Genomic DNA, 17,216 nt, shown 5'->3' on the forward strand with positions numbered 1-17,216 from the left:
GTAAAAAAATTCAAACCCAAGTGAACAGCCCCCAAAACAGTGTCCATAGACACTAGGTAAGTTTTTATAGCACCAAAATTATAATAATAATAATAAAGAATAGAACTCAGACAACAGGCTGTTGTAAAAGTCAATGTTTATACAATAATAAATAAATGGAATATAGCCAGACACAGTACACAAGCAGCTATGCAACTTTCTAGACACATGAAAAAGCCTAGTCTCAAAGGAAAAGCTAATTTCAGAAATAGGACACGTGGCAACATTCAGCTCAATTTGTTAAGTTTTTCATGTAACAGTACAATAATATTCATAATGATTCAGACTATCAGACAGTGAAATTCCTCCTAAATTATAAGAATTTATTTTATAACACTAAACAGTTTTTGTTAAAGAAATTAATATATTCTAATTATTTTCAAGGTGGTAATCCATGATACTATGGAGTCCTATTCACCTCCCCACGTCAAACAAAGCAAAAAATAGAAAGAAAATTAACTCACAGTCAACAACAACAAAAAAAGTAACTGGACTGCGAGAAAATGTAAAACTTTTATGTATCCAGGAACACTGTCAATAGAGTGAAACAACAGTCCACAGAATGGCAGAAAATATTTGCAAATTTATTTCTGATGAGGGATTAATATCCTGTATAATCTTATATACTAAACTCTTATAGCTCAACAGTAAACAAAACAAAACCCAACTGAAAAATAGGCAAAGGACTTGAATACATATTTCTCCAAAGAAGATATAGAAATGGCCAGTAAGCACATGAAATGATGCTCAGCATCACTAATCAGTAGAGAAATGCAAATCAAAACCACAACGAGATACCACTTCACAACAATTAGGGTGCCTATTACAAAGTCAAAAATAAAATAAAATAATAAGTGTTCACCAGATTGGGAAGAAATTGAACGCTTATACACTGCTGAAAGAAATGGAAACACAGGATGGTGGTTCTTCATAAAATAATAAATGGAATTATGAAATGATCCAGTAACTCCATTTCTGGGTATATACCCAAAAGAATTTAAAGCAGAGACTGAAACAGATATTGATTTGTGTTCCCATGTTCATAGCAGCATTATTCATAATAGCCAAAAGGTAGAAACAACCCAAGTGTCCATGGATAGGTAAATGGATCAACAAAATGTCATGCATCTATACACTGGAGTACTATTCAACCTTTAAAAGTAAGAAATTCTGACACACGCTACAACATGGATGAACCTTACAGATGTTATGCTTAGGGAAATAAGCCAGTAACCAAAGGACAAGTACTTTATTACTCTACTTATATGAGGTACTGAGACGAGTCAAACTCAGAGAAAGTCTAATAACGGTTGCCAGGGAATAGGGAAAGAGGTAATGGGGATTTTTGTTTAATGTGTACATAGATTTATTTCGGTAAAATGGAAAAAAAAAAGTTCTGGAGATGAATGGTGGTGATGCTTACACAACAATGTGAACGTGATGAATGCTACTTAACAGTACACTAAAAACAGGTAACCAGGATAAATTTTGTGTGGTATTTATGGTATTTTACCACCATACACACACACACACACACACACACACACACACACACACACACTATAATTAACAGTCCCATTAAGCTTTCAATTCACTGACTTATCCTCCTCCGAAATTCATCCCATACTTCTATGAAATTCAAACTCTTAATGGGTTAGCATTACCTTGAAAAAAGCAACAGCATTTTCTCAAAATCAAAATTCAAATTTACTTACCTATTCTGGATTCCCATAGAGTCATTTTTAAGATCATAGAAAATGGCACCTATAATCAGTCCCAGGAAGATTGTTACAATTATCTTTCCAAAAGAAAAAAAAAGGGGAGGAAGAGTTTCAATTAAAAGAAAAAGCACACTATTTATTATTATAATATAATATATGTGGCGATAATCAAATCTCTCAATTGAGATAGAAAATTAAATAGCTTGGCCAGAGTGCTTGGGAAAATGTAAAACTGTGTATATTACTAGACTGCTGTCTAAATTAAAATAAAAAATAACTTCTCTGTGTGTTGGGGGCCTGTCAGGAGAACAAAGTAGACTACCGGAAAAGCTACAATTCCTCCCAGTGCTTCCATGGCACCGGCAGTTCAGGATCCAGTTCAGGCTACGGGTACTTGGAATGTCACACAGAGTAGAACAGTGCAAGCGACAACAGAGTCATTTCGGGAATAAAATCAACTTGAAGTGGCAGTCATTTCTGGCCTGACCTCTCAAATTTTCTGGTAGTGAACATGCATAGTTTTATATTTCAAGAGGTCGAGTAAAAACAGGATACCTTTACACTTAACATAAAACTAAATAAAAATTTTCAAGCACACATAAAATAGCTAACAATGGAATTTTGCACAATAAGAAATTAGGGGTGAGCTGGGGATGACTGCCTATCCTCCTAGGGAGAGTCCACCTTGCATGGAAAAGTCACTGCATTGTCACTGTCACCAAAGCATTCAGTCAGCTTTCCCTGAGGGCTCCCAAGTGCTTCCATGACCCAGTCTCCTGTCACTTCTCCAGCAACTTCAGCCTGTAGGGCCCACGGCCCACAGTCTAGAACTAAGCCGCCAATTCTTTGCCACGCTGACCTACCGTCACTTACTCAGTGTGTTGGATGAGTGCTAAGAAAACTGAGTAAACATCACTTATTTTCAAGATTGATAAAATTGTCTCTGAAAGACACTTCTATAAGCAAAGGCTAAGAATTACATTCTGATATAATTTGTCTAAGGAACTTCTACCTATTGTAGTTTTAAATTGTATTAAATACAAAAATGTAAGAAAGAGTAATCAATAGAAAATAAAATATTCAACCTTGTACTTGGAATCTTCAAATTTCAAAGAGAAAAACAAAAATCTCAGGACTATAACAGTGCAACGGTATCAAGACTTGAAGTCATTTGTCAAGCAAGCTTTTGGCATGAAGCAAATCAAATCAAAATTGAAAAAAGGATCACGATCTGTGAGAGCTACTTTGTGAAGACCAGAGTTTGGAAAGAATATGATTTGAAACAACCTTAAAAATTGCCTTGCTAAGACAGAAAACTTTTTGAAAAAAATCTATTGCCCTGGCATATTTTAATTACCCTCAGGGAACACTGTACATCATGTCAACAGATCAAGATTCCAAAACAAATTAGGATGATTCCATCAACATACAAGCATGCTCTATATAAGTCTATACTTTTACACAGTATAACTTTAAGAATATTGAGACTTTTTAAACTGGACACTCCACCTGCTTTGTTTCTTTTGCATTCGAACTTGATATCTTCTACTAACAGATGACCAGGATTACCATTAGGATGTTTCCTATAGGTTGCAAAGTTCTAAAAGTATTTTCAGTCAGCTTTCAAAATGACTAATCCCACAATACTTTCATGCTTTTACAAGGTACATTTTTATTTCCATTTGCATTAAGGAAAAGAAAATAAAGAGATAAAGTAAACACAGCACAATGGAGCAAAGACTCCTTGTCTGTGTATCTGGCCTCTATCTTCAACAGGAAGAAAAAAAAGGAATTCTCTAAATCTGTGATTCTATCTTTATTCAAATTTATTTACCAATATTTCTCAAGGTGAGTTCTGAGATACTTTTATGGCTGTCACAAAAATATTAATGATAGTCAAAATGTTTAATATGCTAACAATATAGATGAATCTCAAAAAGATAATATTTTCCAACTTGATTTTATCAGGAAACACTTGATACGTTAAATGTACATTAAATCTTTTTACACAGATAATCCATTCATTCTAAGATCTTCCAAATACATTCCATTAAATGCATTATCAGTAGCAAAGTCTAAATCACGTAAATGACTAGTTCAAACCTAAGTAAAGCTCTAAGACAACAGATACAAGATTTATCAGCCGGAATCCATAAAACGTTTTAATAGCTACACCTTCAAACACTTAGAGAAGAAAATGACATACATGGAAAATTAAAAACCCAAACCAGGGGTCAATGAGATATAGCAAAAAGCCAAATAGGGTTCACCATGTATTTCTGTTCAGTCCAAGAGATAACAACTGTTTTTGCATTTTTAAAAGGTTGAAAAAAAGGGGGAAGAATATTTCTTGCCACATGAAATTTATGTGAAATTCAATTTCACTGTCCATGAATAGTTCAATTGGAGCACAACCATGTCCATTTGTTTATGTATCGTATCACCTGTGGCTGCTGTCTCACTACAATGGACGAGATTACTACATGAGACAAAGACCACATGACCTGCAAAGCCTAAAATAATCACTACCTGCCCTTTACAAAAATAACTGGCAAACTCCAGCCCTAAGCTAATATACCACTATTCAAAAACCTGAACAAGAGCTGCTTCACTTAAGCAGCTGCTCAGGGACATGCAAGGTTCTATCCCTATTGTATGAGATCACCACTGCTCTGAACATTTTGGAATTCCTTTTGTGGAACTGAGTTCACTGAGGAGGCAAGGGGGCTGAACAGGCAACCTGGAGACACTAGGCCTGGGGTTTGCAGCTGAAGGAACTCGAGCACCAAAAGATGCAGACTCGTGGTGTATTAGAAATATTTCCACTCTAATCAGGCCTTGCTCAGAACTACAATATATGTAACTTGGACAGGACACTCATAAACCACTTGGAGGCATGAGAAATTTATTTTCGAAGTGAAAAAGTCTAATGCATGAATCACACTGAAGAATCAACTCCGTTACATCATCTCACTGTTGACCAATGGGAAACCAGGTTGACATAATTCACAGACTTGTTTACAAATAACATCAAATCTACTCTAAAAAAAACAAAGATTTACCCTTGATTAATAGTACACAAAAGTGCTCGTGTTCCGACAGAAATGTCAAATAACAAGTCCCAAAATTGTTGGGATCTTAGCAGTACATCTCAAAGAGTAACCTAGGCTCTGGGTATTAAAACTTAGAAAGCAACAGTACTGAACTTTGAAAATTATGGTGCACGTGGTAAGAAGTCAGTAATACAGCCAACTTCATGCCATCTTTTGGTAGTCAACAGAAATTCAATAATTGGTAATAAAATTAATAACTCGAAAAATAACTGGCTGAATTGATTTCCTTAGAAATGTGACCAATGAACTGAAAATACTAGGTTTTGTATGACAGAGGGCTTCACAATAACAGAAAATCCATACAGAGGAATAAACAACTATCAACAGACCAGCCAAATGATGAAAAGAACATTATTTCATCTTAATGAAGAGAAAGTTAATCTGACAGTGAATGACAGCCTTATTTAATGGAAGTCAAGTTGGCTTACTACCTTTCTGTCAGTTGCACACTGTTTTAGGCATCTACTGCTGTCTGAAGACTAGAATCCCAAAATGAGGAAGGTCTATTATAAGGAACAGTATTTGCACACAGGCTCTTCCCTCAGATATGGACTAGCCCCTCCTCCATTCAGGTGCATTCACTGACATCTAGGTGAAGTCTTCCATGACCACCTGACTTAAAATGCAAACCACCCCTTTTTCCCCCTCTCCTTTCCTTCTCTCTCTATTTCTCTTCCTTCCTCCACTTCTCTGTTTAAACTTACCTACAGTACTTTTACCTTCTGCCATGCTACATATTTTATTTCTGCATGAATTTACAAGCTGTCCCTCTTGATAAGAAAATGTGCTCCAGAAGAGCAGGGATTTTCAGTTTTACCCATTGTGTTCACTGGATGTACAAGCTCCCAAATGCAGCACTTGATCAAGAATAAATAAATCTTGTTGAATAAATCAGAAAATAAATGTATGCAGCCACCAGAAAAACCCAAATGGGACTAAACAATTCCTTTACTCCACAATTTTTGAAAACAAATTTTCTCTACAGTGATGATCTATTAAAGATCATCCAAATCAACATAAATTCTGAATTGCGTGGTCCAAAAATCACTTGTAAAAAATTTCCTATATGTGAAACTTTCTTTATGTTTTATTTGTTCCATTGACTGTTTTGATATCCCAAATGGAATGGGCTGAAAATGTCAGTAGAAGATAGTAATATCCTAACATATATGGTGTCAAAATCTAACATTGCTACATGAACATTTCAGAGCATAATTAGAAGAATCTGTAACATTACCTCAGCTATAGAAGCCTGGGGATTACCCAGTAAGTTTTTGAACGAACGCTTGGCAATCCATTTGAGTTGATGAAAAAAGGAGGTGGCATAGGTGAGCTCCTTGAAGACTACACTCTTCTTCTTTTTCTGAACCCCTGAAAGTTGATCTAATTCTGCTTTTGTTTCTCTGAAGAAGGTGGAGTTGACATAAAACTCAGCTACTTTTTCTATGAGTGGCTTCTCTCTCTTGGACGACTCTTCAGTCTCCTTGGCTTTGGAAGAAAAGTGGATAAAGGAAAGCATTAACAAAATAGCTGATTTAGTCCATTTTTCTGTAACCTGTTTCATAGATACTTCCCTAACATCTAAATTCTAAAGCTTGACTGTGAATCATTATTAGATCTGTTATTGTTTGACACATTAGAAATATATAGTTAAATGAACTGACAACTTCCATAAACTTACTGATACAGCAAACCCACTCACCATTTCCTAAATATAATATCTGCACCTTGATTCTTTCAAAATAAACTTAATAGGAAGTTGGAATTCTTCACATAAAAATGTCATCCTTGCTTTCTACTATGTGCAAATGCACAAATTACCACGTTTCTTATTTCAAAACACCACATAAACAATGTCATATGTTTTAATGGAAACTCCCCTTAGACACTATCAGATAGATGTTATATTATAAATTAAATAAAAAACACAACACTCATGGCCAACAAAAACTTTTTGACTGGTGCTATAGACTGAATGTTTGTGTCCCCCAAATTTTCATATACTGAAACCCAGTCCCCAATGTGATGGTATTTAAAGGCGGGAGCAAATACATCATGAGCATGGAGCCCTCCTGAATGGGGTTAGTGTTCTTAGAAGTGGCCCCAGGGAGCTCCCTCCCTGCTTCCACCATGGGAGGAGGCAAAAGAAGATGGTCATCCACCTATGAACCAGGGCCTCAACAGACACTGAATATGCTGGCACCTGATGGACTACCCAGCTTCCAGAATTGAAAAATAAATGTGTCTTGTATATGTCACCTAGTCTATAGTATTCTTGTTACAACAGCCTCTACGTACTAAGACGATTGGCATCTGAGGGCAGCTTTAGTAATATAAATTCACAAAGGTACATTTCAATGAGCTACCACACTGCTAGGCTTCAGTCAATTCAACTAGGTGATAATCTGTGACTCTGGACCAATTCGCATACCTTCACCATCTTCATCCTCTCTGTTTGATATCACAGCAGAGGAGTCTCCATTAATGACATCCAGGAAGAAGTCTGCAGGGTTATTATAGGGCTCACAGTGGTGACCTACAAAAGAAGGCAATTCAGGTACACAAAATTCATGGCCTTGGAAAATAATGACTCACTCGCATGGGGTGAGGGAGGTGAGGCTGGGGTACAGAATCTAACAACTTCTCCCTCGTTTTCTTTCTCTCTTCTCCCCTTACTAAGTTACCCCTTCTTTTTACATATTCAATCACACAATAGTTCAATAATTCTCCATCTCCTGGCAAAATCCTCCTCCAAACCAGCCTGGGACTCCCACAAAGCCTTACCCATCGTAATTCATGAGACCTGAAATACCTGTCAATATGCTCTGGTTCTTACCATTACTTCTTCAAAAATCTAAATATAGGCCCGAGGGGGAAAAATATATGGGTTGAAAAAGAAAACAGAAAGAAAGCTGCATCTAGCACTAATGCTCCTCAAAGCAAGGAAACAACAAAAGCCAGAGGAGGCGCAGCAGGTCTGTGTTAAGGAGGAACCCAGGGCGTGCTCAGTTGTCAAGGCTCCTCTACAGACTTCGAGAATGCCAGTACCTACTATTGCAATGGTTCCTTCTCCATCTACTAAATTCAGATCCAAATTTAATATGCAGCTGGAATTGCAATGTAGAGAACAAATCACCAGAGCAGCATTGTGAAGAGGACGTGAGCAACACCGCACACTTGAAGTCTTACCTTGACTTCTAGAGCCAGATCATCTGAACTCATCTTGGTCTATAGTCTAATTCTTAGAATCACCTCCCCTATACTCACCAGTCACACATGTGTTTGATTGTATTAAATGATAGGGATTCAACAAAAGCAAATTTTGAAAGACAGCTAAAGACTATTTACAATTATAGTTGGGGTCATGAAAATCATCTATAATCATATCCAAATATCTCTAAAATGAAGCAGACTGAATGAGCCATAAAAAAATTACATTTCTCTATCTGAAATAGAACCAGACTGACCAGAACTGTCAGAAATGTTGGCCCATCAAAGTCAGGCTCAGGAGTAGCCATTCTATTGACTGGTAAGTCACTCATACCCACTCCAATCTAATTTACTAGAAAAGCAAGCAGCATTTCCATGACCCCTCATGAAGTCAGACCAACATTCCATGTAAGGAAAAATAGTGATTACACCTGATCTGTCAGAGTCAAGAACACAAATGATTTGGGGGTACTGTAAGGCCTTTCCAAAAATGTTCAACTGACAGATAACTGGCTGTGAGGCCAGTATATTTATTGAACTGTTAGGAAAAGGTCACCAGAACCGGCAAGCAGAACACATAGAGGCCCAGTAGAAACAGTCCTACACACACACAGAGTATGCACGCATACTCAAATAGGACAAGAAAGAGGCCTGAATAACAAGCTAGTGCTGCAAAATGAAGAAAACTTCCAGCACCAAAGTGACCAAAGATGTTCTGCAGTGGTGGAACCCATACTATGTCTACCCAATGACCAAACAGCACTCACGTCCTTCTCTGCTCTCTCTCAGGATTCTATTGAGGAAGGATCTCCCTGCAGGAAAAAGGCAACCATACCAGCTGATGCAAAGTACGCCAGGGCCTCCTGAGCAGGCCCGTGGAACATTACTCTTCCTGAGGCCAACAAGGTGAGGCTATCAAACAGCTTGAAGATGGAATAACGAGGCTGATGAATGGAGAAGATGATGGTTCTTCCCTGTTTAGACATCCTAGTTGAAAGTGAGAAAATAACGAGTCATTAAACATATGAAACGTGCATCTCTTAGCAGCAAAATTGATTCCAGCCTTTAGATCATTTATTTCTAGTTCAACTTCATTTTCTCTTACTAACTTCCCATCTCCTGTTATCTCTCTGAGAGTTAGGGGACATAAATCCAATGTTCTTATGAAATATGAAGGTTTCTTGAAGTGTCCTATGAACAGTCTATAACATCAACTAGACCATGAATTAAAACTGCAGATTCCTGAACAGTCTTCCCAGACCTACTGGGTCTTGGGAATCCATATTTTCAATAAGCACCCAGGTAACTTGTAAGTACACTCACATTTGAGAACTTATTATGGACTAAATATTAAAACAGTCATTGATGCTCCAGTCTTATGGATCATTTAAGTCTTCCAGTCCAATAGGAACTGGTATTCATTCTTCAGTCCTAACACTACAATTAACATTGCTGAGTACTTACTATGTGTTTGCTAAATATAGGTACCCACATCTGAATTGTCACAATATTGTTATGAGGTAGTTATGAGACAATACTGACAGTACCAACAGAATTATTATCTGTATTTTACAGACAAGCCTAAAGGTTAGTAACTGGCCCAGTGTGTCACAGTTGGCAAGGAGCGGGGCTGGGGTTCAATAGACCGTAGCCAAAACATTGCTAAACTACATTTACACAGGATTTGCTACTTATGGATAGAAGTAACAAAGGCCAAAAGCACTATTCAAAAACTGTTATTAAATATATTTTATGAGAAGAATCACTTCAATTGAAGCATATTCTAAGCACCTACTATAAATATGTGTTAGCAATGTGTACACGTTTGTTCTGCCTCAAAGAGGATCAGGCCAGTAAATCAATCATTTCAGTACACTGTGGAATAGAAATAGCTGGGGGTTCCTTATAAGCAAAATAGAAGATTATAACCTCTGAAGATGATAGAAGATAAAGGGCCCGATAGGACTAAGTCAAGAAGAAATATAAATAGTCAAGGTGAAGAAACGTGGGGAAGAAAGAGTGCGATACCAAGGTCAATTCAGGATAATACAAGCAGTTCAGTGTCATTGCAGAGTTGGGTTAGGGGGGTGGGGAGGAGAGAAGCTAATGAAAGAGTCTGCGTCAAAAACCAAGCATGTGATGAATCCCTTTACTCAGAAGGTGGAACGTTAGTCAGTAGACAACAAGGAGCTGCAAAAGGACCGGAAGCAGGGAAGTGGATTGGTGTGAGAGCCTTGCTACGGAGGACCAATGGCATCAGTATCAGTATCTCCGACTAGATATGGAGACTCTTCTCCACCTCAGAGCTGTAGGCAGACTCTGCATTTTGAACAAGACCCCAGGAGATTAGTGCACACAGTGAAGCTGGAGAGAGATTGGGTTAGAGCTCTAGGCATAAGCAAAGATGCTTTTGTGCGAACTAGTCTAAAACATCATGATAATATTTACTGTTATCTTATCAATTCATCATTCGCTATGAACACTGTTAACATAGCTGCAGATGATAAAAACACCACGGATGTATTCTCTAACTGAACTTGAACACCAGACCCATTACTTGGCATCGTCACGTCTGTGTACCATGGATGTAAAACTAAAGATGTTGAAAATCTTAGAAATCTTCCCATCTTCACATTTCCTGTGATCCAAGCAAAAAGACTTGCTTACCAGTGCACAGGAATCACAGAAAACAAGGTAATAATAGGTAGGAAATGCCATATGAAGTCTATGTCTGGGGGCAGCCGAATGGATCAGTTAGTTAGAGCACGAGGTCTTAACAACAGGGTTGCCGGTTCAATTCCCACATGGGCTGGTGAGCTGCGCCCTTCACAACTAGATTGAAGATGACGAGCTTCCACTGAGCTTCTGGAGTAGTGGCCAGATGGCTCACTTGGTTCGAGTGCAAGCTCTTAACAACAAGGTTGAAGGTTCAATTCCCACGTGGGATGGTGGGCTGTGTCCCCTGCAATTAAGAATAATGTTCCCCTAGCATTTACCTCTTCAGGAGCAAAAGGACAGCATTTGCTGAGCTTGAGTCTAAGCCAGTTGTGGGTTCATCCAGGAACAAGATGGATGGATCTGTAATAAGCTCCATTCCAATACTAGTCCTTTTTCTTTCTCCCCCAGATACCCCACGGGTAAATTGAGTTCCAACCTAAAATACAATTATCGTCAATATTAACAATAACAACCACAGCTAGTCATTTGTTGAGCTCCTAACATTTGCCAAACCTGGAAGAGGCACGTTATCTCATATCCTCATTTGTTCTGAACAGCAAATAAATTAGTATCTGGGAGGTAGGTTTCTCCTTAATTAAACAGGTAAAATGAGGCTCAGGTCAGAGCTTGTATGTGGCTAAGCCTGATATGAAACCATGTTTCAAATCGTTCTATATGTCCCTTATCATATCAAATGTTTAGCTTTAAGATGGAAGTTAGAACTGAAAGATGTAGCCCTTACATAGTGAAATCACAGTCTGACAATGGAGATTAAGCACAGGACAGTAAAAAGTGAAAACATCTATAATTTATTAGGTCTTCTAATACCCGCCACTTTCTACCCTCCTAAAAAAAAAAGTCCTCAAGTGGAGTTACAAGATTGGGGGGTGGCAACTAAGGAAGTGTACTTTCTACCACCCACATTAGCACCCCTTAAATCACCATAAGCTTCCAAAACTGACCCCGTTTATAACCTAACTCACCACAGAATTCCCGACTCATTCTTTCAGACAAATTCTGAAGGCAGAATATTCTACAGGGCAACTGGCTCAGTCTTTTCAAACACTCAATGGCCCTGTATGCGGTTGGGAGAACAGGAAGGTTTGGGGAAAGGCAGGAGATAGGCAACAATTCTTACACTAAGAGTCTTCATGAGGGAATATTCAAATGGTACTCAGGCCATTGATTTGATCCAATCACAACTGAGCTATACAAGACATTTAAAGACAACTGGAGAAATGTGAGTGAATATCAGCTCTATATAGCTGATATTAAATATTATTAATTTTGTTAGCTGACAATGGTAATGCAGTAACATAGCCAAATATATATTTTTTAAATGCATAACAAGTATTCAGGGGTGAAATATGATATTTATAACTTTGCTTAAATTACTTCAGAAAGAAAAACCTGAAGCCATTATTGAAAAAGATGTTAACAACTGAGAAATCAAGGTGAAAGTTATTAGTAACCATACCATTATATTAATTATACTATCATCATGTCAAAAATGTAGTAATGAGATGATTCTCTCCATATTTCTGTTACATTTAGAATTTCATAAAAAGTAAACATTCTTAATGTATTCAATCAATTACATAAATAAATTCTAAGAAGTCAACAACCGTCTTCAGCTTATATTCCTTAGAAATCCTTGCAAGGAACTCAGGGCAATGACTGCCTAAAGGTAAAAAATGGAAAGCACCTTACTGGAATGACAAAATCAAATAAACAGAGACCCAGCAAAGGAAACCCAATCACTCATGAAACAAAAATAAGTGGTACATGGTAGTAGCTCAGAGGTGTTCTACCAAACAAAATATAGCAAAGTATACTTTATAGAAAAGACTGTCAGAAAGTGTACTATGATGCAGCAGCCAGAAGAATACCCCAGTCTTCATTCCCCCTAAGGGATATCACAGGGAATTAAATGGGAGCCATCAGAATCTAAAAAGCTCATCTTCACCCAGAGCTTCAGATGTCTTCCCAGCAAATTCTCCATACATATCCATCAACTGTAAACTTCACTCACTCGTCTCATTTCCTGATACTGCACAACACACATAAGGAGTTCTTCTTGTCTCTCTTGCCAATAACTGTTACCTATAAAACCTAAGAGAGCCCAGCACATGCCAGTAATATTGGCAGAAGGGAGAGAGGGAGGAAGAGATGGATGCGAGACAAAGTGCCAAAAGAAACTCTATAGAAAAACAACATCAGTGCTACACAAATTAGTAATAAGCCCCAATTTGAATGAAATAATTTTGGAAGCCAAATTATAGCAAAGTGAAACACATAGAGCAAGAACCCATGGAGTTTTGTCATTTATAAATTCCAGAAATATGCCTCCAAAACAACAAAGTCCCCTGGAGGAAGAGAGGAAGAATAGCTAAAAGCGGAAGGAGAAAGCAGAAAGAAAAAAATTAGTGTACAGATACCGAATGGGACAGGACCTAAACAATTTGTGTGGGGGATGATCACGAGCTATAATCACATGGAAGAGACACGTTTTCTTTGCAAAGAACATTTTTACATACTGGACGACATGCTGTACTTCATTTCCAGGATTCAATCATTTTTTGATGTTTTTCTGGTTAATTCCCACCTCCATATTATGTAGTCACTTTTCTCACCCTAAGGCAGGCAGCCACTTTTGACCACACACATTATAGAAAACATGTGACTAAGAGTTACACTATCCACACCGCGGAGGTCCTATTGCCTGGAGATGATACCATCAGGTTTTTCCACGTTACCTTGGAATCTGCCACTTTAGCCAGACCTAACTCTTGAATGACCTTGTTTATCCGTTCATTCTTTTCATGATTTGTCATAGTTGTTGGGAGCCGAAGAGCTGCTGAGAACTGCAAATTTTCTCTCACTGTCAGAGTTCCCATCACAACATCATCCTTAAGGCAAAAGGGCATTTTAACAAGACATATCAGGTGTTTTCTGGTACCATCACTCTGTAGTATATGTAACTTAATCCACAATAACAACATACTCAAGGGAGAGTTACAGATAATGATCAACTAGCAATTACACAAATCACAGTAACTCCATATACAGAGAGCAGCCACCTAATGGAATAATTCTCACTCCCTATCTGAACCCCTCAACAGAACACTGGTAATTATGATTATCTACTACTAGCAGATATTTCCAGACTGCTTTATACAAGGATTTGCCAAAATACCTTTCTAAGCTAGGGGAAGGAGAAAGGTAAAGATAGGGGGAAAAGTAAAACAGTGTATCTTTTGGAAATATATCCTTACAAGAGTCCTATTTTAGATTCTCCCTGCAGGTTCAATTAATACTGCTCCATGTCTTACGGGAGATTATCAAAAGCTGGCGCAAAGAAAGATGGGTTTACGCCCATACCATGTCATCAATGGGAAGCAAACTGAACTATCAGCCATGGCACTTGCCCACATAGAAACAGGACAAATCTAAAATGCAAATCCACGCATACTTACTTGTACCACATAACCTGAGGTACATTTGAAATTAGCAGGTCGAGGTGCTCCATTTATCAAAACGTCTCCAGATAATCCCTGTGGATCTTTCCTTGCAGCTAAGACATCTAACAGCCTATAAAAAGAAATGCGTAATTTTTTTTTTCCCTCCATTCAGGCTAGATCTCTGAGCTACACTGAATCCAAATTCTGCTCAATTTAGAAAGTTAACTGATCAAAAAATTCTATGGTTTCACTATAATTATCTGTTATTTTAAATTCTCACTTTCCTTTTTTTTTTTTTTTTTTTGACTCTATGCTACAATAAAGCCCAAGAACATAAAGCAAGGCACTGCTGGCTGATCCAGTGTAGACCTCCCACACTGCCCTCCAGACTGTCTGACCTTGGGGGAGACAACACAGGCAATGTATGCCTTTACCTGAGACTCAAGCCTTCACTTTTGCCTTTGGCTCCATCTCCCCACCCTTTTGCACCCCATTACCTCAAATCACAGCTGGCAGCTATATGCCAATCACTTTATCACCTCCTGTTAGTAAAGTTGACCTAATAAGACTTCCTACTCCTAGGACAGAACCACAGCTAGCATGACTGCATGAGATCCATAGCACCTAGAACCAGACTAGACACGTAGTGATGCTCAACAAACACCTGCTCTCCTAAAAGTGATCTTTCCACGCACACTAACACTGCAGAGAAAAAGCTTACTGATGCTCGTTATACTCACGAAGATTTGCCTCCACCTGTGGGTCCCAGAATGGCGTTGAGGCCAGGTCTCATGATCCCACTGCAAATGCCAAAACAGACTGATTTATTGGTTCACTTTAAATCCGGTTCTACTAATTTACATCATGTTTAATATACACAATGAAAGTTGATGAAATTAGACAGAAAACAAGCACAACCAAACTTTTAAAGGAAGAAGAAACTGAACAGTCAATTAAAAGAAGTCTAGTCTACAAAATATGTCATCACTAGTCAGGTCTGATAAGAAAAATGGCTACATTTCCTGAGCACCTAGTAGACATTCAAAATTTGTTTTAACAAAAAGGAGTCTGTACATTTTTATAATTGATAATTACTTATAGGAAAACCAAATGTTTTCAGTAAAAACAAATGTCAAGAAGTAGGAGAAAACTTAGATACATAATAGGTATTGACTAACGGAAAGAATTCTTAGTTACATTCCCTACTTATTATGTCATTTTCAAATAATACATCATTCATTTCCATCAGGCTTTGCCTTCCCTTCTTAGTGCAAAGGTGATGGAAGTGCTGGGTGGGGGTGCAGCAACCTCCGGCACCCACGAAACAGGCTGCAAAGAGAGCTGGGAGGAAGAGAGGAGACAGCTGAGGGTGGGGAGATTGCTTATATTAAGGAATAAGAAAATGGACTGAGCTAGTCAGTAGCTACCATGTATGCCTGAAAATAAGACCTAGCCAGACCATCAGCTCTAATGCGTCTTTTGGAGCAAAAATTAATATAAGACCTGGTCTTATTTTCATGGAAACATGGTATACTAAAAATTATGAGAGCCAGGTTTTACTTCCTGAGATGTTTTTCAAACATGGAAATAACCGTGGGGCATTAGATAGGAGTTGGAGGTCAGGGGTTTTAATCTATATGCACAAACAGATATAAAAAGGTTTACATGCATGTATATGTAACTACATACCTATGTTCCCTAGGTCTGCCCACTGAAAAGGCCTGGAAGCTATGACATCCCAGTAGCAATGAACATTACAAACACCTAGGTCATGGCTATAAATACAAAACTCCACAAAAAGGAACATCAGCTCATTTCAGGTCTGAGGCAGGCTAAGTACACAGTGAGCCTGGAACTTCTTGCAGTGCCAACAAAACACTCAATGAATGAGAGAATATGTCAAAAAAAAAATGAGTTCAAAACAACAAAACCCAGAACCTACCTTGAAGGGTTTCCCACTGACCAAATAGGAAACAATACGATTATCGAGATAAATAATGATAATGCATTACTATTAAATGCTACTGAATAAAATGGGAATCCATGAGCCCATACTGATATAAATAAATGAATGAAAAGATGACGTATGAAGCTTTTTCTTTTTAGTAGAATGCAAACTAACCCATACAGAAGAGTAGGATGAAAACAGAAAATCACCCTCTGGAACTATCATCGTGACAGTTATTGCTGATTCAGGCAGGAGTCATCAATGGCGGCTGAAGCGGGTGCGTTCAGGTTTAATGAGGAATAGGGTTTGGGAATAATGTCAGGTATCTCCCCTCATAATAGTTATTAATTACAAAGTGGAAAGTGGTGACCTTGTGGTGAAGGCTGGCAGACACCAACGTGACCAGGTGATCAAGGTTAACATCACCTGGGGCAGAACAGGGAAATCCCAGGTTGGATGAGACTGAGGAGACAGCATGTGGTGGTCAGTCAGCTACGTGAGGGGCATGGTTGACCAGCGGCCCCGTAGGACACACCACTGCACCCATCATGAGGCGTTGCTGCCCCTGGGCTGCTCCTAGACAATGACCGAGTGGTTCTATAGAAGAGATCCCTTATTTCTGAAAAATATACGGTGGAGGAGTTAGGGATAATAGAGCACCATATGGCCAGCTGGCTCTCAAATGGTTCAGAAAAATCCTAAAGACAGTGGGCATGTAAAGAGACAAAATGACTAGCGATGCAGTGAGGTGTTAAAAGGTGAGGAATCTGGATAAAGGGGTTATATTCTTTCTCGGTATAAGTTTGAAATACTTTGAAATTAAATTATAAATTTTTAAAATCTATTGCTGTAAAGCATATCACTGAATCATAAAGATGCTATGAAGCCTTGAGCAGATGACACTTTTAGTGTACTAGGATACTAACATACTAGCTTTAAAACATAATCAAGATAAATGTATACTCACACACTATGCATTTTAAACCTATTCACCATGCACATAGTC

The 17,216-nt window shown here is 38.2% G+C and overlaps 1 protein-coding gene across 3 annotated transcripts in view; it reads right to left on the bottom strand.

Annotated features, from left to right (window-relative positions):
• Positions 1–17,216, bottom strand: part of ABCG2 (ATP binding cassette subfamily G member 2 (Junior blood group)) — a 101,943-nt gene that overhangs the window by 64,757 nt on the left and 19,970 nt on the right. For all 3 annotated transcript variants that reach the window (XM_033106630.1, XM_033106629.1, XM_033106631.1), the window contains exons 3-10: positions 15,003–15,062; positions 14,278–14,392; positions 13,558–13,710; positions 11,080–11,237; positions 8,919–9,070; positions 7,305–7,409; positions 6,111–6,361; positions 1,755–1,837 (exon numbers count right to left, since the gene is read on the bottom strand). In XM_033106630.1, the coding sequence (XP_032962521.1) occupies positions 1,755–1,837; positions 6,111–6,361; positions 7,305–7,409; positions 8,919–9,070; positions 11,080–11,237; positions 13,558–13,710; positions 14,278–14,392; positions 15,003–15,062 (1,077 nt within the window). The remainder of the gene's footprint in view (positions 1–1,754; positions 1,838–6,110; positions 6,362–7,304; positions 7,410–8,918; positions 9,071–11,079; positions 11,238–13,557; positions 13,711–14,277; positions 14,393–15,002; positions 15,063–17,216) is intronic.

Source organism: Rhinolophus ferrumequinum, chromosome 5 (assembly GCF_004115265.2).
Source record: "Rhinolophus ferrumequinum isolate MPI-CBG mRhiFer1 chromosome 5, mRhiFer1_v1.p, whole genome shotgun sequence".
In the NCBI taxonomy this organism is placed as follows: Eukaryota; Metazoa; Chordata; class Mammalia; order Chiroptera; family Rhinolophidae; genus Rhinolophus; species Rhinolophus ferrumequinum.